The sequence below is a fragment of the Orcinus orca genome, chromosome 5, assembly GCF_937001465.1.
Source record: "Orcinus orca chromosome 5, mOrcOrc1.1, whole genome shotgun sequence".
NCBI lineage: Eukaryota > Metazoa > Chordata > Mammalia > Artiodactyla > Delphinidae > Orcinus > Orcinus orca.
Genome location: NC_064563.1, coordinates 88761080 through 88785878, shown reverse-complemented (window position 1 = coordinate 88785878; position 24799 = coordinate 88761080). Strand labels below are relative to the sequence as shown.

At 42.3% G+C, this 24799-nt stretch overlaps 1 protein-coding gene across 14 annotated transcripts in view; it reads right to left on the bottom strand.

Moving 5' to 3' along the window:
* Positions 1-24799, bottom strand: part of ZBTB20 (zinc finger and BTB domain containing 20) — an 821511-nt gene that overhangs the window by 32421 nt on the left and 764291 nt on the right. For all 14 annotated transcript variants that reach the window (XM_049709898.1, XM_049709909.1, XM_049709901.1 and 11 more), the window contains one exon: positions 3485-5089. In XM_049709898.1, the coding sequence (XP_049565855.1) occupies positions 3485-5089 (1605 nt within the window). The remainder of the gene's footprint in view (positions 1-3484; positions 5090-24799) is intronic.

Sequence of the window (24799 nt, the reverse complement as noted above, 5' to 3'; positions counted from 1 at the left end):
CATGCATAATACCGTTACAGCTACTCAAAAGGTGGGAAATTATTATTTCCACTTTACACTCAAAGAAACTGAAGGTAATGAAATTAAATGACTTGCATAAGGTCACAGTTAGAGGAACCAAAACCGAACCCAGATAATCTAATTCCAGCACAGTCGTCTTTCACTATGTCCCTGCTCTAAGTTTCAGTGTTATAATCATTATGGAATATTCTCTACAACCAGAGCTTCCTTGGTTCTCTAAGGTAGAGCTTAGCTCCGAGGTGAATACGATGGACGACTTATTTGTTACAATCGCGTCCTTTCAATGAATATGTGGACCATTAACATAGAGTTAGAATTCAGGTCTCAGGATCGATTCTCTGCAGTTGTCGAAAGCAAGTATCATTTACATTAAAACTTGCAGTTGCTAACCTGCAAAGCCAGTTATCATGCATAGTGGCTGTGATGGAGAACCTGTTTCTTTCCTTTTAGCTCTGTCAAGCTACTCTTTCTTGGTAAGATTCTTTTATGTTAGACCATAGGTAAGAATACAGAATCCACCTCTACTCTTCCAAGTATTCTAGAAAGTATCTACTTTCTAGAATCTTATTTTAGACTAACATTTGGACTTTCTGCTGTGGATTATTATCATTTCCACTGGGCTCCTGTAAAGTTGGGAGGCCCCACTTTTTTGATGTTTTCCCAAGAAACTGGAGAAAACTTTGTTTTGAAATGTCGGCCAAAGTGAATCCAGGTCCTGAATTACTTCCATATGTTCAGGCTGTCTTGCCTTTTGAAAACCTAGACTAACTGTTCCTAAATTTTGTTAGGTTATAGACTACTTCACTCAGACAAAAGTCTTGATAGAGAAATGACCGTTCCAAACTGCCACTGCCAAATGATTCGGGGGTGAAAGGGAAGACTGTTGATTCTTTTAAATGAGGCGCTTGAGTCATATATGTACATTTATCGCTCCTGGATGTGGCCAGGTTATACACACCAACAGAAAGACCTTCAAAATTTACTGAGGAACTTCATAGTTTACTAGAGATCTGAAGGCTACCCTCTGAGCATAACTCAGATTTATAAAATGACTTTACTTTTAGCTTTTGTATCTGTGATGTCTAAATTTGCAAACCCATTGCTGGTTTTCTTATGAGCAAATCTAGTTATTTGGGTTAACCACAGAATCCTTTGGTGAATCCACTGAATAAATGTGTTTATACACCCAAAAGACACTTTTCGGTAGTACGCTAAAAATTTTATGTTCCAGATTTAAAGCCTTATTTCAATACGTGATCTAACAGAGTGTGTAAACTTTATATCTGCTAGGTCTACTGGAAGAGATGCAAAGAAGGTGAGTAGAAATGTTCATGGATCCAAGACCAGCAAAGTCAACTTTGGCTAAGAATACACTTCCACAAATGATCTCTTTTTTTTCCCCTTAATCCTTAATTTGATGGATAAGAAAGCTGCTCAGAGAAGGAAAGGACATAAACTATGGGAGAGCACTCTGTAAACCATAAATTGCCACATAAATAAAAATGTTACTATTTGATTAATTTACTAAATAATGATCATACCACACCACATGGAAAATGTCCTCGATTGATCTCAGGTTATTAGATATTCACATTTACCCTAAGTAAACATAGTGACTTACTACTACTACCTGATTTTCTTCCTGAATTCAGTAGTGAGTCACTATGTTTTCTGGAGGTATGAAAACTCATCTTTAAGGATTCACATAAAGGCACATACATGGATTTACGTACTGTCCTGACTTAAGTTGAACTGCAAAGAAGGAAAATTGCATCTTAAGTAATGTTCTATTTCAGTTGCTCACTTCCGTGTTGATGTGTCTGTTGCTGTCCTTCCCTTCCATTCCCCAATTTAAATTGATCTGCTTTATGTCCTATCCCCTAGCTATTCCTGCTACCTGACCTGAGGAACAATGTTGCTTTGAGTAACCAACTTGTTTTCATGTATTGTAATTCATGTATGTAACTTCCCCCTGACAATTTATTTGTCATTTAACAGGGACATTCTGGAACTAGAGGTTTACCTGGAGAGATGAGTGACTCTCATCATAGGAATTCCAAATATGGTGATCAACATTGGGGTAGGTATTTTCAGGTACAAGAGAATCCATGTGAAATCATATCACACATGTAGTCCCTTATAGGGAGGAGCATTGTGGAGCTCCTCAATGCCTGTCCCATTATGGAACTAGGATAGGGCTCTGGCTGGGAGGTCAGGAGATCTTAGCTCTAGAATCATGAACTCCAGGGATGAAAGACCATCTTGCCCAACTACTCGCCTGATGGATGATTGAATCGCCTGTATAACATCGCTATGAAATGATCTTCCATTCTCTCCTTGAACACCTCTAATTACAGAAACTCACTCCCTTTGGAAGTTGTCTGCCTGTCTTAGAGCAACTCTGCCTGTTAACAAACTTCCTATTTTATTTAACTGAATCTTTCTATAGCTTTCATTCATTGGTCCATTTCTACATTTTGGACCCAAACAGAACAAGCTTAAGGGATCTTCCCTCCAAACCATTTAAATAATACTAACAGTGTGAACAATAGCTACCATTTATACAGTGCTTATTATGTGCTGGAAATTGCTTTAAGAACTTCATATACATTGGTTCATTTAATCCTCAAAACAGCACTACAAGGAAGAAATATCACTACTACCCCCATTATATAGACAAGGAAACTAACGTATAGAAAGGTTAAGCAACTTTGCCAAGAGGACAAAGGGCAGTAGGCGCTTTCAGTTCAAACCTAGGCACTGTTGAACACCTCTGGCACCTCAGCAATGACCCACATGCCATGGCTTCACGTCCCTTTCCATCTTACTCATACTCCTCTGAGTGTGCCCCAGTGAGTCTACTGTCCTTTCAAAAGGGAGTACACAGAACTGACTGTGGTATCTAGATGTGGAAAATAGAGAACAAGCACTAGAAAACAGAGCAAATCTATCAGTCCTCCTCATTTCAGGGACCATAAATGCAGCCTCCGCTTGCATCAGCCTTGTTGTGGCCTCCTCAAGCTGATGGTTCATATAAAACTTACTACAGACTAAAACCCTCATCCCTGCTCTGCCTACATGACTTTGTCTGTAACACAAGGTGACTGGAGTATATGATCTCCAAGGACTTTTCCAGTTCTAACCATCCAGGATCAAAAACATATTTCAAAGTTCAGTGAAGTTAAGGAATGTTGTGCCTGCAAATTCTGTATTAGGTTTTCTCATTTAGCCCTTTTCCACAAAGGGTTTCTGTGACTTTGTCTTTCTGTGACAGGGCACTTGGTTCCTGTGATGGGGGCATAGTCGGGGCTTCTAGAAGATGGTTTACAATGGGGTCTTCCTTAAAATCTGAAAGATGACTCCGTACCTTCCCTTGCACCTGCTGCCCTGCCCCCCCTTCCCCAGCCCCCTCAGCCCCTCCCCCTGCTGCCAGCTCTCCGGGGGGGGGGGGTGCTGCGCTCACCTGTGTGTACGAACATGTGCTTGACGTAGTTCTGTTTGGCGGTGAAAGTCTTGTTGCAGAGAGTGCACTCATAAGGCTTTTTTTCGCCCTGCCCACTGGCTGTGCTGTGGCTGGCAGATGGGGCCAGGGGCTGTGGCGCTGGCAGCTGTGCAGTAAAGGTTGACAGGCCGGGCTGGGACACTGTCACAAACTGGGTCTGCTGGCCTGCCAAGGGCTGTGGCAGGCTGAAGAGGAAAGGCTTGGGGCCGCTGCCCGCGGGCTGGGTGGTGAAGAGGGCCGGCAGGTAGGTGTTGCCGGCTGTGCCAATGACCTGTGTGTTGCTGGTTAAGGTCAGAGGCATCCTCAAGTTGCTGGTGAGGGTTTCCGTCTGGCGTAAGTAGAGCTGGGTGCTTGGCAGTGGCTGCCCGATGGACGTGTTGACCGCAGGCTGCTGCAGGGCGCTCTTGTCGGAGCTGTTGCTTACGGCGATCACCGTGCTGTCCAGCTCCACCTCGTTGCTTCTTTCCGGGGACGAGGCACCGGTCTCTAGCTGATGCGGCTGCGGGGCGCCCTCAGCCGGGGCTTCCGCAGCCTGCTCAGGTTGGGCGGATTCGGCCTGGCCGTCCCGCGCCGCCCCAGGCCCGAACTGCTGCTCCACGGAGTCGGGTTCGGTGCCTATGGAGGAGCTGACGCCCGAGTCGAAGCTTTCGCCCTTGGGTTCACTCTCGGTGCCCTCGGCCTGGTCGGTGTCTTCCGTACACTCCTCGGACTCGTTGCGCTCCAGGATCTGCACCCTTTGCTGCCCGTAGTAGTCGTAGTCGTCCTCCATCTCCTGCTTGATGTGGATGTTGCCCACCAGGGTCTGGATGCGCACCGGCCGGGGCTGTTTGCGGCAGTGCGTGGTCTCGGGGGTGGTGGACAGGTATCGCTCCATCTGCTGTGAGCGCTCGTGGATGCGCGTGATCCAGCTGGGGTCTTCCATATGGTGGTCGCGGGGCAGGCCGAGCGCCGTCTCGTGGTGGCTGACCACCGCACCGCTGTAGAAGGAGCGCTCGCCGCTGCCGTTCTGCATGGAGCATGCATAGAGCGCCGAGTAGATCCTGTCCACGCTGTGCTGCGGGTGGCTCTGCAGGTAGCCTGATTCGGTGTCGCTGCTCTGGCCCGAGGTGCCCGACTCGGGAGTGCCCCGTGGCGTGTCCTGGCCCGAGTCCTGGATCCCCGGGAACACATCGCCCACGTTCTGCGACACGATGCGCGTGCATTCATCGATGACCGTTTTGATCTGCAGGATGCTGGCGGCCGTCAGGATCTGCAGGGCTTCCGACTGCGAGACGCGCAGCACGCCACTGTACATGAAGTCAATGAGCTTTTGCACCGACTGCACGGACACCACGGACGGGATCTCAATGTCGCTGTAGCCCAGCAGCAGCTTGTCCTGGAAGAAGGGGCTGCCGGCTGCCAGCACGCAGCGGTGTGCGCGCAGCATGCTCCCGTGGATGCGCACCGTCACGTCACAGAAGTGGCCACGGTTGCGCTGCTCGTTGAGGGTCTCGAGCACAGAATTGCTGAAGTTGTGAAGGTTGATGCTGTGAATGCGCTCGGTCATCCCCTTGCAACTGATGTCACCTGCACGGCAAGAGAGACACAAGACAGGGCGTGGGTCAGAGCTAGCTGACTGCATCCCTAAAATCTAGGCCTCAGGTGGGCAATACTCATGGGCCCTAGAATCACTCCCCCCCACCGCCTTGCAGACACAAGCAGGCTCTGTGGCTTTGCACAAGGGTCAACTTGTGGGTGTGATGTCCTATGGAAACAAGGCCTTGAATTTTGTTCCAGCAGTGCTCCAGCTATTTTGGTGTATTGAATCCATTTTAACCCCGTGGACCTTCAGCCAGGGTTGTCAGTTGAAGCAGAGCAGCCTAAAACACAGATGGGTCATTGCCTGCTATACTACAACTTCAGCAAAGAGGGACTGAAAGGCAAATGCAAGACTCGTTCTCATGAAACTCTGCCTCCACTTTAGGCTTAAGCAGGCCCTTTAAGAAAGCTTACATTTTCCTTAACTTACCAAAATTTCTTACTTTATTCATAGACAGCAAAAATACTTATAATTAAATTCCTTTTCTAATAATTTATACGGCACATTCCCCAAATCCATACGAGGTATGCAAAAATTCTTGGAAAATTCAACCCACTCTAAGATATCCACCCAACAGCTGCCACCATGTTTTCCAGTTGAGGGACAGGCTCTAGAATGCAATCTGATGGCTAAAGGGGCACTTGCCCACTGCTTTCTGTATCTACGCATTTTTCTCATCATCTCTCACAACCTGTTTGAGTACTTTCTAGGGTGGCTGTCTGTGATTTGGTGGTTGTCTGAATTTTCTGAGGCTTACTGAAGAAGAAATGTTAAACAGGTCAAAGATGGCAGTGTTGACCTGGGAGACTGGAGTACACTAGGTGACCACATTTGCCATTCAAACTGGGCACTTTTGAGAGTGAAAGGGAGCACTGTTGGTAATTAGGTCAGGACAGCAGGAGTAAACCCTGAGTGGGATGTACGATCACCCGGAAATTGGGTGCTTTCTGTGCTTGATAGAGGGAGGTATCAAACAGCTCCCAGTAGGAAGGCAGCAGTCAGCTACGTGGAGGATGTGGATAGCCTGACCTATTGCCACCCATATATCCCAGGCTGTGCAGGCAAGGGATAATATTGGTAACATCTAGACCCCAGATTGAGAAGGATAACAGGTGTCTATAACACTGAGTTTTAGGGCTTTCCTATTTTTCTACTTTACCTCTCTAAAGAATCCCTCTCTCCAAACCATTCTTCAGATTCCCCATTCTTGCCTTCACAACTGAACGATCAGCTTGAGGGAGGCCAAGTAAGTAGGCTTTCAAAACCAGGTGACCCAAGTATGGATTGTTGGCTGTGACCCAGATCCTTATATCTTGTTAGAAGTAACCCAGAGGTAATGGCCTACACACAGAGGAATGTCCACCTCCTCACTTTCTTTCTCCTCTGTCCTAGGAGAGAGGGCCAGCTCAGGGAAGTCTGAGCTCAACAAGGTTTTCTACCTTGCTACGCCCTACCTCCTCATGCTGTCTGAGTTCAGTGGATATGACCTCATTCTTATATACTAATTCATTTCCTTTGCTCTCAACTTTACATTTAGTCAGCCTCACATATATCCACTTAACTTAATAAATGCCTATGGGCTCTACGTTCTCTTTCAGTGATATGATTTGTGCAAAGTTTTACATAAAAGAATTCCTTCTCATTCCGACTTCCATTAGGTCTGTTAGGTGCCTAAAATATTTCACTAGGCTACTGTTTCTATTTTTTTTATTTTATATAAAACAAATTGTCTTTGTCAGGGTAAGGAATCATGATGAATCCTCTATAGCTGTGTTAATACAAAACATGGCACCAGAGGAAGGGCCCAATAACCTAGGAAGGAAAATTCAGGAAATCAGTCAACAGACTAAATTCCAACATCTTGCTGAGTCCCTGATGTATGTGTACTGCGATAATAACAAGAGCAAACACTTTTCAAGAGCTTACTATGTGTCAAGTTCTAACTACTTTATGTATATTATTTCATTGAATCCTCACAACAACCCTATGATGTCGGTAGTATTATTATCCCCATACCTCAGATGAGGAAACTGAGGCCACAGAAATTAGGAAATCCACTCAAGGCCATGTAGGCAATTGGTGGTTGAGCTGGCATTTGAACCCAGGCAGTCTGGTTCTAGAGTTTACACTCTTATCTGCTTCACTGTATTGCATTCTTTGCCCCTGAATGAAGTCTGGCCCTTAGGTGTCCACTGTCTGCTGTAAAGCTGTGTGAAAAGGTTTTTCCAGTATGCTCTCCAGCTACTTCTATACCTATCCACAAATTAGTATGATGTTCATGTTTCTAGGCCTTGGGACTTCAACATAGCCTCAGTCATCTAGTAAAGAACACTTTTTTGAAGTTTATAAATGGAACAGTGCAAGAGATAAAAGTGAGGCCTGGCACTAAAATGTAGAGTTTTCTATATACAGTTTTACTATCACCAAGATCTCCATCATTTAAGTAAAATGGTAAGTACTAAAACTGGTTGAGTCTCTGATAAAATCACCATCTCTGAGTAGGATGGGCTTATTAAAAAATTTTTTCCACACAGGTGAAAACACTCTTGAAACACACAATTGCTCATAGCACCACTTGCAGTTATAGCACTAGAGTTATCATATATCACAAAGAGTTGTCTTCTTTCTGATAATTCTGGGAAGAAGCTCAATCACAATTATCATAATAATTAATAACCATGTAGCGTTTTACAGCGTACAAACTCTTTCACATGTATCATCTCATTTACTCCTTATAACAATCCTATATGTTTTCAGGACAGGTCCTATTATTACTGTTTCATGCGAGAGGAAGTCAAGGCTTTCAAAGTATCTAAATGACTTGCCCAATGTTTTACACAGCTAGTAAGTGGCAGGGGTGGGATTAGAACCCATGCCCCTTGATACTCTTTTTATCACATGATACTGGATTGCTGATGAATGAAACTTGGATTGCCCAAAGACTGAGGGCCATCCTAATTCTCAGGACGTAGAAGAAAAGATAAAGACGCTGAAAATGATGATGGAGGTTGCTTTAGAGTTGGAAATGGTCAACAACAAGAGCTATCATTACATTACACATATTCATACATACACACACACACACACACACACACACACAGAGTCTCAAGAAGAAAATTCAAACTGCTTGTTGGATTGAACTGGTCAATTCTATCTAAGTAATCAGGTAACCCTATGGAGATAATCACAACAAAAAGTGCTAAATATTCTGAGTTCCGGTTATTGGAGTAATGTTACCAACTTCATTAGAAACCACAGAGACAAACTCAAACCTGCACACATATACAACTTGACCTGACTAGCCTAGCTGGATTTTTGTAGACACAATTTTTAAATGTTTCTCCGAGAGCACTGGTCCTGTACTGCAGTGAGCAGCCGTGAAAGGCTGAATCGTTTTGCTGATATGTGTACAGATGTGATGCGGGACCCTGCCGGTCCATTCAAGCATGCCTCGTCCCTCCAGCACACAATGCTGAAGCAAGTCCTTTCCCAGGCTTTCTTTCATTTTTAACACTAACACAGTGGGAAAAAGTTTCTGCCACGGCAAGGCAATGTCCAGGCTTTTGTGAAACAGGTCCTTTTCATCCAGTGGGCATTAATGTATAGATTCCAACGGAATAAATCTGAAATACTCTACTGTAGAAGATTTGTTCCCCATTGAAAACAAACCTTGATTAGATGGTTATTCAGAGACTGTATAGGAAGGAATGGTGTGAAAATGTTAACTCCATTCTTTCTTAGATTGGCACTGAATAGGCAATTGGGCTATTCAAAAAAAAACAAAAACAAAAAAAAACCCTCATCTACAAAACCATACAACTTTACAAAGATTTTGTGTGTCTGGGGATGCCACGTTACCCTCCCCTCCCAAAAAAACCCCACAGTGGTGTGAACAAAGAACTGATGGGGCAAAATGAAAAAAGTGATAAAAATAGTTCTCTGTGTGTTTTAAAATAGTAACCTACCTTCTCTCCACTAGAGTAAAAATGTGGAGTCAGCCTGTGATGGCATTCACCAGAACACACAAGGAATTCTACTCTTGAAAGTGATCATGTATTCTAAGTGATCGTGTTCTGTGAGTGAGCACAGTATGGAGGAGGCTGAGGCGGGAGTGAGTACTGGAGGGGTATTCTGCTTGTGGTGAAATAGCTGATGCAGGGCCTGGCTCTCTGTGCTGTAGGAACCCAGGCCCTGCCTGTCCCTGAAACGGCGGGTGTCCAGGGATAGGACTTAGCATGAGAATAAAAAAGCTGCCTGTGCACAAGGGAAAAGGAACAAGAAAGGAAACAGCAGGCAATACAATCTCTTTTAATTAGGTGTGAAATCCAGTCCTTTCTCAGCCCGGATATATAAAATGAGACTAGTGCAAGGGTGAGGTGTTGTAGAGGGAGATGGGAATTGGAAGTCTCTGTGGCTTGGAAAGAAACACCAGCTCTCAAATTAAAACCGAGATGAATTTTGGTCAAGTCAACAGGCCGAAGTCAAATGTCAGGGCTGAATAGCCCTTGAGCTTTCAATCTGGGCCACCAGGCTCACGTGCGCTAAGTGGGTCAGCACATGAAATAGGGCCAGGTGGCCAGGCCTCCACAAGCCAGCCTCTTATCACACCCTCTCCCAGATTGTGCTTTGATAGCACGCTGAAGTTGCTCTTTCCTATATCAGGTGATTAGTGATGATGGTAAACTCTCACATTTTGGTGCTACCTACCAAGCTGGTCCCACTGGGAGAGAGCCAGTTCTTGCTGGAGAAAGCTGGAATGCATGTGGCAACTCAGGCCTCTTCCTCCCCAAATCGACATCTGTTGCCCTGCCAGGGGCAAGACCTCAGTCATGTATATACTTCACTATGTGTCGAGGGGATACCTGCTGAGCCTCTGCACCACAGGAGGTTAGGGGTTGCTTGCTCACAGGTTCTATCATCTACAGCAGATGGTCCTGCATGTCCCTACCCCCTCATTCTATCTCACTGGCATCTCCACCGTCTTTGGAGGGTGGCTCTGGGGAAATCCCTTATGCAAGTGAAAGGTGGTAGGCAGACCAAGACCTCTTTCTCCTACTGTGGCTCCATACACCTAGCATATCCCAGCTCTCATTGCCCCTGCAGGTGAACTACGGGAAGGTCATCAGCTTACAACAAGGAGAGGTGCGCTGCTTTACTTCTCCATTCCTGGTGATAAGGGGGATGCTTTGGGCCATCTCCCAATGAGAGTTCTCCCTTACCTTCCAGGTTGTCTTAAGCCTGCGCTACAGGAACCATTAGCGATTTCATCATTTTCTTTTTTTTTTTTTATCATCAGTAACGGAATTCTTCTCCTAAAACATAAATCAATTCTTTAACTTTCAGAAATTTAACTTTCAAACATATTTTCAGGAATACACGACCAATGAAAGTTGGGAGCACCCTGTGTGTACTTTTATAGTCACTGCTTATTATTTCAGGTAGACAGAGATATTAAAATTACTAACGCTTTTCTATTAAGGATCTCAATATTATGGTTGGGTATGTCTTTTATATTACTTGAATTTTCATTCATATATATAATTCATACATTTAATGAAATTTCATCCATTCTGGAGCACATTTTAAGTATTTAAAGGTCCTTAAGAAGCATATGTAGTGGTATCTATCTATCTATATCTATATATACACCTATATATCTCTATCTATCTCTATCTATCTATCTATCTATCTATCTATCTATCTATCTATCTATCTATCTATATACAATACAGTACTACTCAGACATAAAAAAGAAGAAAATTTCGCCATTTGCAGTAACGTGGATGGACTTGGAGGGCATTATGTTAAGTGAAATAAGTCAGAGAGAGAAAGACAGACACTGTGTGACGTCACTTACATGTGGAATCTAAAAAATACAACAAGCTAGTGAATGTAACAGAAAAGAAGCAGATTCACAGATATAGAGAACAAACTGGTGGTTACCAGTGGGGGGGAGGGGCAATGTAGGGTGTGGGGGAGTGGAAGGTACAAACTATTGGGTGTAAGATAGGCTCAAGGATGTATTGTACAACACAGGGAATATAGCCAGTACTTTGTAATAACTGTAAATGGAAATCAACTTTTAAATATTTTATAAAAAATTAAAAAATTATTTCAAAATGTGTATTACATATATGTATTTCATATACTAATATAATTGTAAACTCAATAAAGGAACCAGTGTCAGCATTATAGTTGTATGAATAAATGAGTTTTGTGACAAACATTAAAATTTTACTTGAAAGAGTAAAAAAGTATTAGGCCACATCTTAGCAACTATATAGGACCTATGGTATGCTTTTCTATGTAAAATTTATCCTCGACCTCATTCAATTCCTTATTTTACTTCTACTCTGATTTCTTTTTTATAGCTATAGATAAATATATTTTCCTATTTATTAATGTATTGAATATTCTTTCAAGCCAACTTAAATCCTTTTAGCTATGAGGTGAGGATACTATCAAACAATTAATCAACAAATAATTGTACATCAACTTTATGGAACCAATTCTAAACATAAGTTAACACTTCATTTTGGGGTATTATCAAGCCCCATACTTTATGAATTTATATACTTTGAGCATCTGATTCCAGTGGACTAAAACACTGAAAGTTCAAACACCTTTACTCTCTTACAGTACAGCTTGTGAAACGTAAGTTTTAAGGCTGTGAACAAAGGCATTGGATAGCTATAATCCTAGACGACATTCTGAAAGACACCTATGCCCTCATTCCAAAGCTGAAATGAAATGGCTTCTTCTTGAAGAGGGAGGACCTGCTGGGACCAAGGAGAAAAATCAATGAAATCTGAGGCTGATGCCTTTAAATCCTCTTATATTGTAAACCTTTTGAGACACCTTTTAGGAGTTTGATTTTTTTTTTTTTCCTAAAGCTCTTTCCTTACAAATTTAGCTGCTGCCCTATTGTAACCTTTTCCTTTGTTCACTAAATCTAGGGAACAAAAACACAGAGATACTGCATCTGTGGGTGGGATAAAAAAATGAACAAAATGATCTACTTAAATTCACAAAGGATGCAGTTTGAACTTGCTTTGGATAGGCCTTAAAGAAGGGCCCATATATTCAAATGCACAGTTAATAAATTAGGTCCTTTATTTTTCTTGAGAAGAAACTATACACTTAAACAGTGTTTATATAAAAACAAGCATCTTTTTGGGCTTCCCTGGTGGCACAGTGGTTAAGAATCCCCCTGCCAATGCAGGGGACACGGGTTCAAGCCCTGGTCCGGGAAGATCCCACGTGCTGCAGAGCAACTAAGCCTGTGAGCCACCACTACTGAGCCTGTGCTCTAGAGCCCGTGAGCCACAACTACGGAAGCCCGTGTGCCTGGAGCCCGTGCTCCGCAACAAGAGAAGCCACTGCAATGAGAAGCCTGCACACTGCAAAGAAGAGTAGCCCCCGCTCGCCACAACTAAGGAAAGCCCACACGCAGCAACAAAACCCTATGCAGCCAAAAAAAAAAAAAAAAAAACACCCAACCTAACAAAAAAAACAAGCATCTTTTTACTTACTAACCTGTTCACCTTTTTGATCTCTGCATCATCATATACTTATTTTTTAAAGGAAAAACAAAATTTTAACTTCAGTGAGTTCAAAGATCCAGCATAACTCCCAGGAATGGCATTCTTTTGGAAAATATCATCAACTGGTGATGAAGTATAGTTAGGTAAGAAATTAGGGCTTCCCTGGTGGCGCAGTGGTTGAGAGTCCGCCTGCCGATGCAGGGTACATGGGTTCTTGCCCCGGTCCGGGAAGATCCCACATGCCGCGGAGCGGCTGGGCCCGTGAGCCATGGCCGCTGAGCCTGCGCGTCTGGAGCCTGTGCTCCGCAACGGGAGAGGCCACAACAGTGAGAGGCCCGCGTACCGCAAAAAAAAAAAAAAAAATTAATTTTTTGACCTTGGGAAAACTTTTGTCTGAACTTCAATAAGTGAGAAAACAGAACCCTATAGTATCATTTAAAAAAAGCTTTTTGACTAATCACGGAGCTTCCCAATTCACAGAACCTCCTCTGTAGCTTACTGTTCTGAAACTGCTTTTGAAGCATATCTTCAGATTCATGCTCAAATGATCTCTTTGCTTGTGTCTCCCTGGAAAAAAATAAGTTGCTTCCATTGTGACAGCTGGTTTTTAAGCATAGCTGTTTGTTGGTAGGAGGGGGCTAAACTCTTTCTCTATAGCAAGTGTGGACTTGAGCCATGATAGACTGTAGATACCTACTGAGGAATGAAGGCCTTCTATCTCAAAGTAACAAGGAAAAGCCAAGGAAAAAGGTAAATTTGTTTTGCTGGGTGACTGGTTAAGATAGAAGCACAGAGGTGATTTGATGTGGGCCAGTTTAAGAAAGTAGCAGAAACTACATCTCAACAGCCCACCTAGGGTGATCCATTATAGAAGCAGGCACAGGATTTCCTTAAGAAAAAATAAGATGTAAGTTCCTTTTTGGCTCATGCTGAGATGAAGAAGAGTCTAAATAATTGTTGTCAGAACTTAAAACCTTGGGAAGCCCTGGTAAGTAAATGAAGTGGAAGGCATACTTTGTAATTATTCTCATTAGGAGTAAGGTATTGTATTTTTATTTTATTTTTAGTATATTCTTGATGTATTCTCTTATATAGTATTTTATTATATTATTTACATATTACAGGAAAGAAGATATTAAGCTGTAAGAGTCTTCTATTGCTATAGGTAACATTCTAATTATCTTGACTTACTTCACCGATTTTATCTTATTTTCTCAATTTTCCCCAAATAAAATCTCTGCATTAATCTAAGAAGTTGGACATTTTGCCATCTCTTGATGTATTGCATTCATTCTTAGTTCTCTTCTCCTGCTGAATTTGTCCTGAGTTCTGAGATTCTTGTGCTTTCTCTACTTTACCAAATCTTACGTACCATTTGAGAACCCTATTCAAAGTTCTTCCTTCTCTGTGGAGCCTTCTTTGATTACTGAACTCCATCCTGAGTTTTCTCTTTAACTAGTTCCCACTGATGGGTGAGGGAGTAAACTGAAACATTAATTTCTGGTTTTCCCCCATGGAATTAGAAGACTTTCATAATAATAAGGCGATTGAGAAAGACCAAACCTTCCATACCGTTCTGGGCTCCCTTACTCCAGGGACCTGTGACTTTAGAACCCAAATCAGAAGTTCAGCCCTAAAAACAAAGGCCCAAGACAGAAGGCTTTGTTTTTTTGAATCTAGGTCCTCTATGGGGAATTAAGCCTGGCCCTTTCTGGGTGAGGTGGGGGACACGGGTGCTTTGGAGTTAGACTGAGGTGGCCTGACAGAGGAGAAAAAGAATCAACTTCTCCTCAAATGAGAAAGGTGCCAAGGTTTGAGGTCTCTGCCTGTACACGACTCCAGCTGGGGTGATTGCTTGGCACACTTTTGGAGACTGGACATAGAAAGACACCCAGTTGAGAGGAACAGTGATGCTCTTGGGCTGGGCCTTTGCTCAACAGAGAGGACCATTGTGAAGTGTGTGTCTAAACCCAACTAACACAGTAGTACCGGGCAGTCAGATGTACCAGCCAAAATGGCATCTTTGTCAGGTAGGCAAGTAATGTTGATGATGAAGACCATTAAAGACTAAGGATCTGACTGATCCCTAGATTTTATGAGTCTTGTATAAGTCTAGGGAGGGGAAGGGAGCCCTAAAACTTGACAAAATTTCTTGCTAACTTAGTGATAGAGGCCTTGGGTTTAATTTTCTATAGAGAAATAAGGAAATGTTTCTTGTACCTGAATGTTGTAGGATAGGTCTGAACTTTCTAACAGTCCTTAACAGTATATTATTGATTATTGTGCCTTTCCATTTTTCTGCATTTGTGCCCACCTTATCTCTATAAGAAGACTCCCAGCTTCCCGAAGGCTAGCACCTTGCCTTGTTATAAGTACAACTACCATCACAAATGATCAGATCCCTCACACTGCCCAGCACACTTCTTCCCACTGAGGGGGTCTTGTCTGAGGGCTTACTTGCTCAGCTCTCCACCACACATCACAAACATGCTAACAACAAGTAGGCACCCTGTGGGCCATGAGGGTGCACCTTTCCTCTGAGCTATGTCTGCATAATGTAATCCCAGGGATCTTTGTGCCCCTACAGTTCTGGGTAATGCTCTTCACCCTGTCCTTTATCACCGTACCCCCTCTCATCAGGGAAGTTCAGTGTTCAGTATGAATTCAAGGTCTAAGGCAATTGGTTTTTTATGTGTTCACTGCATTTCCCACAATCTGTGCTCCTTCATTTGTGATTTCTGACACATGCCATACTGTTCCATCTCTTTGGTTCCATTTCCCCCAAGAGACAGCTCATTGGGTCCTCCTGTCATCAGAAAATTCAGTGGAATTTTGCCACTCAAAGTGAGAAGAGACAGCCAATCTGTGATGTGATATAAAAGTGATCAGGCCAAACTCCAGGCACTCTTGCCTAACTTAGTGAAGGTAAACTGTTCGGTAACAGATGTTACAGAGATTATCTATCAATCAGCTTTGATAATGGGTATTTATATTTGCATAAACAGTGTCAGGGATTGTTTAGAATATTTTCACTTGGTGGCCACTGGGTGTCCTCATTTACAAAGTAAATATGCAATATTTAGTGTGGGTCACCAGAGATGATAAAAAGACACTAGTTTTCTCTTTGGCCTTTCACATACTGGATATAAATTTATTGCTGAACTCACAACCAGGTCACATATTAGTACTATTTAAAAAGGTTCAGGTCAACTGTTAAAGTTTATAATCAAAAGTAACTTCTACAGATTCCAGACATGAATTTACAAGGCTGCTTCCTCAGTCAGGGGGACCGTGATCCCGCTATTAGAATGAAGGCGTACTCATTTGAAAATTGGCATGGGACTCCGGCTATCTGCCGAGAGAGTCAGGAGAGAGGGGCAGAGATGGTCTTAATTTATTCTTGAAAGAAAAGAGAACACCAAATATCTCCATGGGATATTTGTTAAATTCTGTTTTTATCTCAACTTTTCTGAAAACCAATTAAAAATAATAATGAGAAATAAAATATGTCCTTTGCTTGGGAAACCTGAAATAATGTGAAAAATAGTACAATAAGCTGTGTCATATAATGGTTATCAATCATTTCCTATTTAAAGACAAAGAATTAAGTTATTCCTTTGTGGACCAATTATCCCACGTGTAAAAGAAAGAAGCTTGTGTTTCACAAGGATGCTATAGGACAAATAAAATAGAATCTGAAAGCCTATAGGGTTCCTAAGAAGAGAAACAGTATACAAGATAGATTTAAGGCATTACTAATCTTCTAATTATGGGTGAGTCACAGTTGTGTGACTTGTTCCTGATGGCAGACAGGAGTCAAGGCCAGAGCTCACGCAGCAACAAATATTTACTGTTTCGACCACACCAAGGCACTGCGTGTGACATACTTCTGGGCAATCACTTTGTGTTCCCTAAAGTGATTTTTGCATGCTTGGGATTGTCCATGTTTTTAAATTTATATTACATATATCTCTGATGAGATTATTTCCTTGCATGGCCAAAAGGATTTTTTTCCCCACCTTGCAAATTCTCAAACTTGAGATAGAGAACTACTACTGAATATATAACAATACTTGCCTTCAACTAGTTAACCTTTTTCAAAAGCAAAGTTAACTGTAATTTTTTTTCACTAGTGTATATCCCCAGATTAATAATTATTTGCTGGCATGTCATTTCAGTATATAAATTAGCAATATGATTCTGTGCCATAACCAACAATTTATACAGATAATATCAGGGAAACTAGGAAGATCCGACAGCTAGTCACTGCCTTGCAGAGATGCTCTCTGGTCTTACTTGGCTTTGCTTAACAGCCTTTACTGCTTTTAAAGGACCACCCACCCAGGCCTCTAGTACAGCCATCTGTAACTCTTAATCAACTGTTTAAATCTGCAACAGTGCACAACAGCCAGGTCACTTTCACCCTGAGAGTCTACTAAAGGATCGCCAGGTATTCAGAGCGTATGGAGAAATGTCTCATTTCTTCTAAGATCCTTAAATTCCTGGGATCTATAGCATTTTCTAGCCCTTTAATTAGTAGATTCATTTCTGAACTACTGTAACCCTAAGACACATATCTGCAGAGCCCTCCTGATTGTGTTTTAAGCTACGCCTTTCTCCTTTCAGTCTCCTCAGTTTGCTCCTTTAATTTCACTTTGAGTACTTCTCGAGGCTCGGTGACTGAGCTCCACACAGCGCAGGTCTTATCTGATGTGCCGGCGCCTGGTGTGGTCTAAGACACACTGGCGTTTTGTTCTTGAAATATGGGACTGATGTTCTGAAACCCAGACTCCAACGCAAAGGAGATCATTAGCCCGTTTTGAGTGTCTCTCTTCTTCCCGCCTGGTCTCCTCCTACCCTCCCGGATACTTCCTTAGTCCTGTGCACTGGCAGCAGATGGCAACCATATTCCAAGGCTGAGTATGTACAAAACCGTGCTATGGAGAACAGAGTGGCTTCAAAGTTAGCTTTCTATTCAAGTGGGATGGCGGGGACTTCTGGAGGCGTGAAATCATCTCTCATTCATTTAATCCTCCATGTGTTCATCCAGGAATTTGTTTTTTGACACATCTTTCTACTGTCCAGCTAGTGGAGGGAGGGTGGGTGGGAAGTCCTCTCTGGAAGGCCCTTCCAGCATGAGGGCCCCAGGATTCTACGCCAACTTCTTGTTTCCCTGGGCCAGCTCTGCCTGCTGCAGATCACATGATGCCCTTCCCGCGAGAGGGGCTTGGAAGCACTGCGTGTGGAGTGGATTTCTCAAGAACCTCTCCTTGCTAGACTGACAGTCACACGCTGTCCTTCCTAGGCAAAGCTTTTTCACCTGGGAAAAGGGTGAAGCAAGGAGGAAGCTGTGGGGTTGCAGAAACCTCTGCAGGATGGCACCGTAATGGGAAGTGGGAGTGGGAAAACCTTTCCTTTTTGTTGTTTCAAGGTTTGCTGGAACTTTCCCCTAATCATCTGTTTGAGCATCTTGAAAATAAGTGTCTATTTGCATGATATCTATCAAAAACAGGCACCAGATTATCCTACAAAGTCGACCTTAACCCTGCCATATTGCTACTAGAATCAAAACATGTAGCAGCCTACATCCAACAGAAAGGGATTCTCTTTTCCCAGCATAAAAACCAGAGGGTATCTGTGATACACTTTGTTTTGTAGGTCTGCTGAATGAAAACAATTAGGTAAAAAATCAGTAACTGTACTTTTACAAACTGGAGCGATGCTCACAGACACACTATGCTCTCACTTTTGCTAAGTTCTCCCTACCACGTTCACTCATTTATTCATTCAATAAGTATTTGCTGAGCACCTACTATGGCCAAACACTTCTCTGCTAGGTGCTAAGAGTTCAGCAGTGAACAAGATAGAGTTTATGCCCTCACAAATTCTTCCACCTGGCCAAAATAAGCACTTAATAATTTAACTGCTAGAATATTCCTCGAGGAATAGGAATAATTAATTTGTCTTACCTAGTATTTCTTCTGACTCTTTCTCAAACATGTTTCTTGAAGGTCCAGACTCCTTTAACCAAGAAGTTCTGTCTTAAAACTCTCTCTATTGTTATATTCATTCCTTTCTTGGCTACAATGTTGGGAGTTCAGATTGCAACGGCTACATTTTTTTTTTTTTTTTTTTGGTGGGATTGCAACCCTGAGGATCCTTACTTTTCAAGCTACACATATATTTTCTCTGTAAATATTGTTATCATCTAATTTGTGTCTTTGGATTCTGCTGATTAGCCATCAACATGTGATTTAAGGAATACAGCATATGAGATGTAGAAATCATAACTCAGTAAGTTATTATTTTAAAGCTCTGACTTGGGATTTCTACGGACTTGCACACAATCTAGTTAAGCACTTGATCTGCGACTATTACTAAAAGCCTTATAGCTCAAGTTCCATACCCGTGTGTCTCTGGAATTCTATACTCAGCAGCAAAAGTGCTCCAGAGTTGAGAGAAGCAAATGTCTGAAATTATCTACAAGCATTACCCCAAACTATGTAGGCATCACAGGACAGGAAAGGCTCACTAGGTACAATCAGCCAACAGGTCTTACTGAATTTCTTAAGATTATGTTTTTTTGCCAACTACTGCGAACTGCTTCAGAATGGAAGAAGGTAAGTGAGCTGAGTGATTAAAAGAATCCTCCTCGGCAGTGAAACACATTTACTCTTGCAACTTTACTTCTATTTTGATTTATCTCAAAACACTCTGAAGCCACCAGGCAGACTGTCTTTCAAAACAGGTAAAAGATGCATTACTCTAGTTGTAAGTGCGTCATTTTGGAAGGGGCTGTCTGATGTGGCAGCACAGCAGTTTGCCCATTCTCAGGACCTGATGTTTTGGCCTCTTCAGGTATCAGGGCTGGAAGATGGACAGTGAGAGGATGCCTAAGGGTGCACAAGAGAGGCACGCACAGGTTCCACAATGCATTCTGAGGTCAGACAGTAGACAAATCCACTCTCTGTAATATGAAAATCTCTCATTGATTAGAATGTACTTGAGACAAAAAGGAACTTAATAGGTTAATACTATACTATAATGTAAATAATACCCTAAGCCTTCCCTAGACCAAGAAGAAAACATTCCGAAAGTTTTATTTTAACTTCTCGGAACCACAGTTTCCTTATCTGTAAAATGGGGTGTTTTGTAAGAATGATGTAATGTATTTGACAAAAAGTAGATACTTAGTAGTATTAGTTCTCTTCCAATGTTAGAAAACACAAGAAAAATGGGGAAATAAAAGAAGGCAAAAAGATGATGGAGAAGCTTCCCTGTCTGCCCAGGTCTGAATCCAAGAACAGACAAGGAGAAGGGCATTGGCCACTTCCTGAAGTGAAGAACAGACCCTCCTACAGACCTACGGCTTCTGTCTCAGTCATTCTCAGGGGGAGGGATGGAGCACCTGCTACAACCTTCATTTATGTCGCATCAATTTTAGTTCATATTTACGTAATAATTTAAAACCCTTAAACTATAGCTAATGTTCAGATTCGCTGAGTGCTGTCTGTCTGGTCTGTTTTAGGGGCTTTCCATATAGCATTCCTTCAACCCTTATAATAATGCTATGAGATAGATACTATTTGCATTCTCATCATGCACTCGAGGACATGGAAACAAAGGGAGGTTAAGTAGAGGCACGTAAACTGCATGCACAGGCTGAAGTTCACATGAAAAAGGGCAAACAACCAGACCAAGGGGTAAGAAAACATTTTCAGAGCAACACATGGTCCGAATCTTAGTCCATTATCAACATGTTCAGGAAATAGCTTTCGAGGTCTGTTAGCATACCTGTCCCTGCCCTGCGGGCACACTGAGAACCCGAAAGAGCTTCAGGAGTCAGTCCACATCGGACTTTCCCTCCTTTGCTTCTTGGTTTACTCTTGGGGGCCAGGTTTGAGGATGTAGATTCTGACTGGGATTTGTCCTGGGGAAGTGGCTCTTTCCTTCTTTTAGTTCTCTGACCCCAATCTAAGCAAAGTTATACACTCGTGTCCAAGAAGAGCCCGCACGTTGGCATGCGTCCGCGTGTGCCTATCTTCTTAGGAAGTTCATAGACTCTGAGAGGGAGGCCCAGTCATGGTGCCAGTGGAGTTTAAGGCCTCCAGCTCAGGAATTCCTCCTCTGGAGGGAGGGGTTACACTCTGCTTAAAGTCTCTGCCTGTGCCACTATGCAAGGACACCATGTCTGCTGGGTAGTGCCACTCAGCATGTCAGCCAAGGATTATGAGGCTGCTTCAGGAGCCTAGGATCCAATCACCCCTCTGGGACCTAATGTCAGGAATAAAATGGAATAGGCTACATTTGGGGGGGGGTGTTCTTAAAATTGGAAAAAAATACTCAGGCCTGCCTGGAGAGACCTACAATATTTCCCTGAAAAAAAAAGATATATTTCCTTTTCCATGGGGTTAACTTCTCATGGTTGAAGTTCAGAATCTGCATGTGCATCTTCCATGAGACATGGGATTACACTCTGTAGCTCAAATTTATAGACACCTTTCCTTCATTATCTCCTTTATATCCAAGTACCGGTTGAGATATAAGGCAAAGAGACAATAAGTGATTATACAGGAAAGGAAATCATTACAGCAGAAAACTGAATGAGAAAGTTAATTTAGTTACCACTTCTTGAAACTCTTCACGTGGTGTTCACCAAGCTTTCTTAAAAATTATGCAGGCCCTCATCTAATACTGCGTGAGATCTTGGCATAAAATGGATAACACGAACCTAGCTAAAACCACTGAGGATAAACGAGTCGGAGGAAATTCTTTTTTGGAGTTGGAGAGGAAAGGAAAACCTCCTCAAGGTCCATTTTGACGTCAACTATGAATTCATTGTTCCCTGTGAAATTATAAAAACTCGTATTCAAAATTCCTCCATGTGGTTGTTTGTATAATTTCTAGTAGTGAGAAAATAATTTTCTTATTTAGTTTTACAGTAATTTAATAGCAGAGCGAAATAAGATTTCATTTAGTTGGTTCCAGAGCACCACCCTGAAGTAGGAGTAATTGCAGATACTGTGTGCCCAGGGGACTGTGGCCTTAGGGATGTGTTTAACCATCAAAGAGAACAATACAGACTAAATAAACAAACTAAAAATGCCCCATAAATAATGAACTTGATGTCTTGTGACAATGCAGGAGTACATGAGAACAACATATAGACTTGTTATTAGCAACTACTTGAATTGGATCTATCATGAAAGAAAGTCACAGAATGTGGCATTTAAAAAAAAATGGATTATGCTTTGAAATAACTTGTTTTAAAATTTTTTAGAAAAGTTAAAGGCTCAAAGTCTATAATATCTGTCCTCTACTTAATGCTCAGAGATTACCGAGGCTTAGTGAACATTTGTGAAGTCATCCGAAGAGGATGTAACAATTTTTGCAAGACACTGGTTCTTATTAGCTACAGGGAAGAGAAACCAATGTCGGGAAGAAGTAGAGAAAGAACTAATGTAATAAAATTACTGATTCTTTGGGCTTGGGTAGTGATTTCAAATTTCCTTTACATATATTTATCATCCTAATTGCCCTGTAAAATGAGAGATCTAATTCTCTCACCTTGCCTGTTTAATTGCAGAGTCTCCCTTAAAACTGGTTTTTATTCTTCAGTCTATAAATGGGCTTAGGGCTGCTGTATCGTAAAGATATTCACCACCCTGCTTTTGCATTACCTGTTCATTATTTCTTTTTAAAGTATTAAACTTAAAAAAACCTGGTCCATTACTGTTGGTGTTCCATTCATTCTGTGTGCTCCTGAACCCTTTTCTAAGGTGTCTGCGTGATGCGTCGGACTCTGTTCTCTCGACAGCCTCTGGGAGGCTGCAGTACCCGCACTGCCTACCTTCTACCTTTCCTCTCCCTGCTGGTCTCTCTGCACTGTCCTGCTTTTCCTCCTATATATTAGACCATCTTTTCTTTCCCTTCTTTGCGGGTTCTTCATTTTCTTTCTCTTTCTTGTCACTCAATATAAATATTTCCCAAGGTGCTATTTTCCTTTTTTTCTCTCAACAAAAATCTTCTTTGAATTTACTCCTACCTTCATGGCTTAAAGTATGCCCCTCTTGGCCAAAGCATTTGCTAGCCCTAATTTCAAGTCATCCTGCTTTACTCCAGTACCCTATTTATAACTCAATGTTAGTTGTCTGCACAGGGTCTACCTCTGGTATCTCATACTCCACATGGTACAAAACTGAATTGTATTCTGTTCCTCTCATTATTTCCTTTTCACCTTCTCTCTTTGATATCTTGGAATTATCTTTGATGATTTCCTCTCTCTTACCTAACACTCTGTCAGCTCCTGGAGCTGCCCACCCTCATCCACAATGTCTGTTGAACCTGGATCTTCCCCATCCCCCTGTCACCAGCCTCCTCAGGTTACCAATAATCTGAACAACTGACAAGGCTTCCTGGGCTCTGTCCTCTCCCTCGTCATCCCCTTCCACATCCAAGCATGTTCCACATCCCTGTTGCTAGATTAGATCTTCCCAAAGCAAAGTCCAGATCATGGCAACCCCTACTTAAAACTTTTCCACAGTTTTGCCCCAGAATACAAACACCTTATACCTTACCCTAATGCCTAACATCCAATGAAATTCTGTTCATCCTTCAAGAGACCTCAAATGGAACCTTTCCTGATAAACTGAACTGGATGTTAATGTTAACTGGATTATAATGTATTTTATGAACTTTCTAACTTCTATCTAAGATAATGGTGATTTGAGGGCATGTACTAAGTCTTAGAATTCTTGGTGGCAGGGTCTGTTTGTCTCCCACTTTCTACCCCTGCAGAACTCAGTGTAGTGCCAGACACCTAAGATATACTCTACACATGGTTGCCAAGCCAGTGAATCGAGTCAATCGATGCTCTTGTGCATCCGGGTAAACAGGGACGTAGCTTTAACCACCCTGCAGGGCAGTTGGTTGTGCATGTATCTGATCTTCTCCATGTGACTCTAAGTCTCTGAGCACAGGGCTCCAGTTCATAAAACTGCATCCTGTACAATACCTAGGCTTGGTCCTCTACACGGAAAGCATTCAGTAAACTGATGGATAAATAGTCCTGCCTCCTTCTGGTTCAGAGAATGAACCAGACTCAATAACAGGCAGCACAGTATGGTGGGGATGGAGGGAGCAAGGTTCTGTTTTTGGCTCTTCCACTCACTATGCTGAGAACCCTTTGGTATGACCCTTGTTCTCTTTGGGCCTAAGTTTCCCCATGTATATAATAATAGGTTTAAACCAGCTAAACTTTAATCTCTTTCAGTGCTGATGAAAAGTTCTAACTGCACACATTCCTTAGAGAGAACAGTAGATGTAGGAGCAGAAGAAAAGCAAAAAAAAAAAAAAAGGAAAAAAAAAGCAGACGTGCTTATTCAGCATGTGGCAATAAGAGGTTTCACTACAGTACCTGGTATGAAGTGATTGGTGGAAGGATCTGACTTGAATTTCTAGAATCTTCATGCATACCTCGATCAAATGATCCTTCTCTGAAGGCAGTAGTACGTGTGTGTGTGTGTGTGTGTGTTTTTTAAAGTCAGGACGTGAGAGGCCCTGACAGATATGGAGGAACACTAATTTCATATAACGAAATTTGCCACGAGTGAAGGAAGCACATATGAGACTATCACCAGCAGCTGCAGATAAGAATTAAAGATGTGCTTCAGCAAGACATGACATGGAAAGATGAAGAATAGAGCCCTGAAGGTCAGCAATCAGCCTTAGCAATTATACGTGGACAATCGTAAGCACATTCATGCAATATCTGGCAGAGTAACACGGCATGGTGTGACTCAAAGCAATGGGCCATGAGACCAGATTTCCCAAGGGACCTGGGAGGATTTCATAAGAAGACAGATGGCTAGAATCTGGAGGGACCAGGAGTCAATGACAGAGTTCCAGCACGGCCCTTACAGGTGACTCTGTGGCTCCAGGAATGAACCTCTCAATAAGAAAAGTTATTTTGAACGATTCATCAATAAATTATCACTAGATTTTTCCTAATACTTTCCTACATCTACTGATCTCATGCAAAGAAAGGCACTTTTCCCATTAGAAAATAAGTGGTGTCTTGCTTTATTATTTATTTGGAAAGCAAATGTCTCTAAAGGGACATGTAACTCAGCCCAGCTGACTTTTAGTGACAGG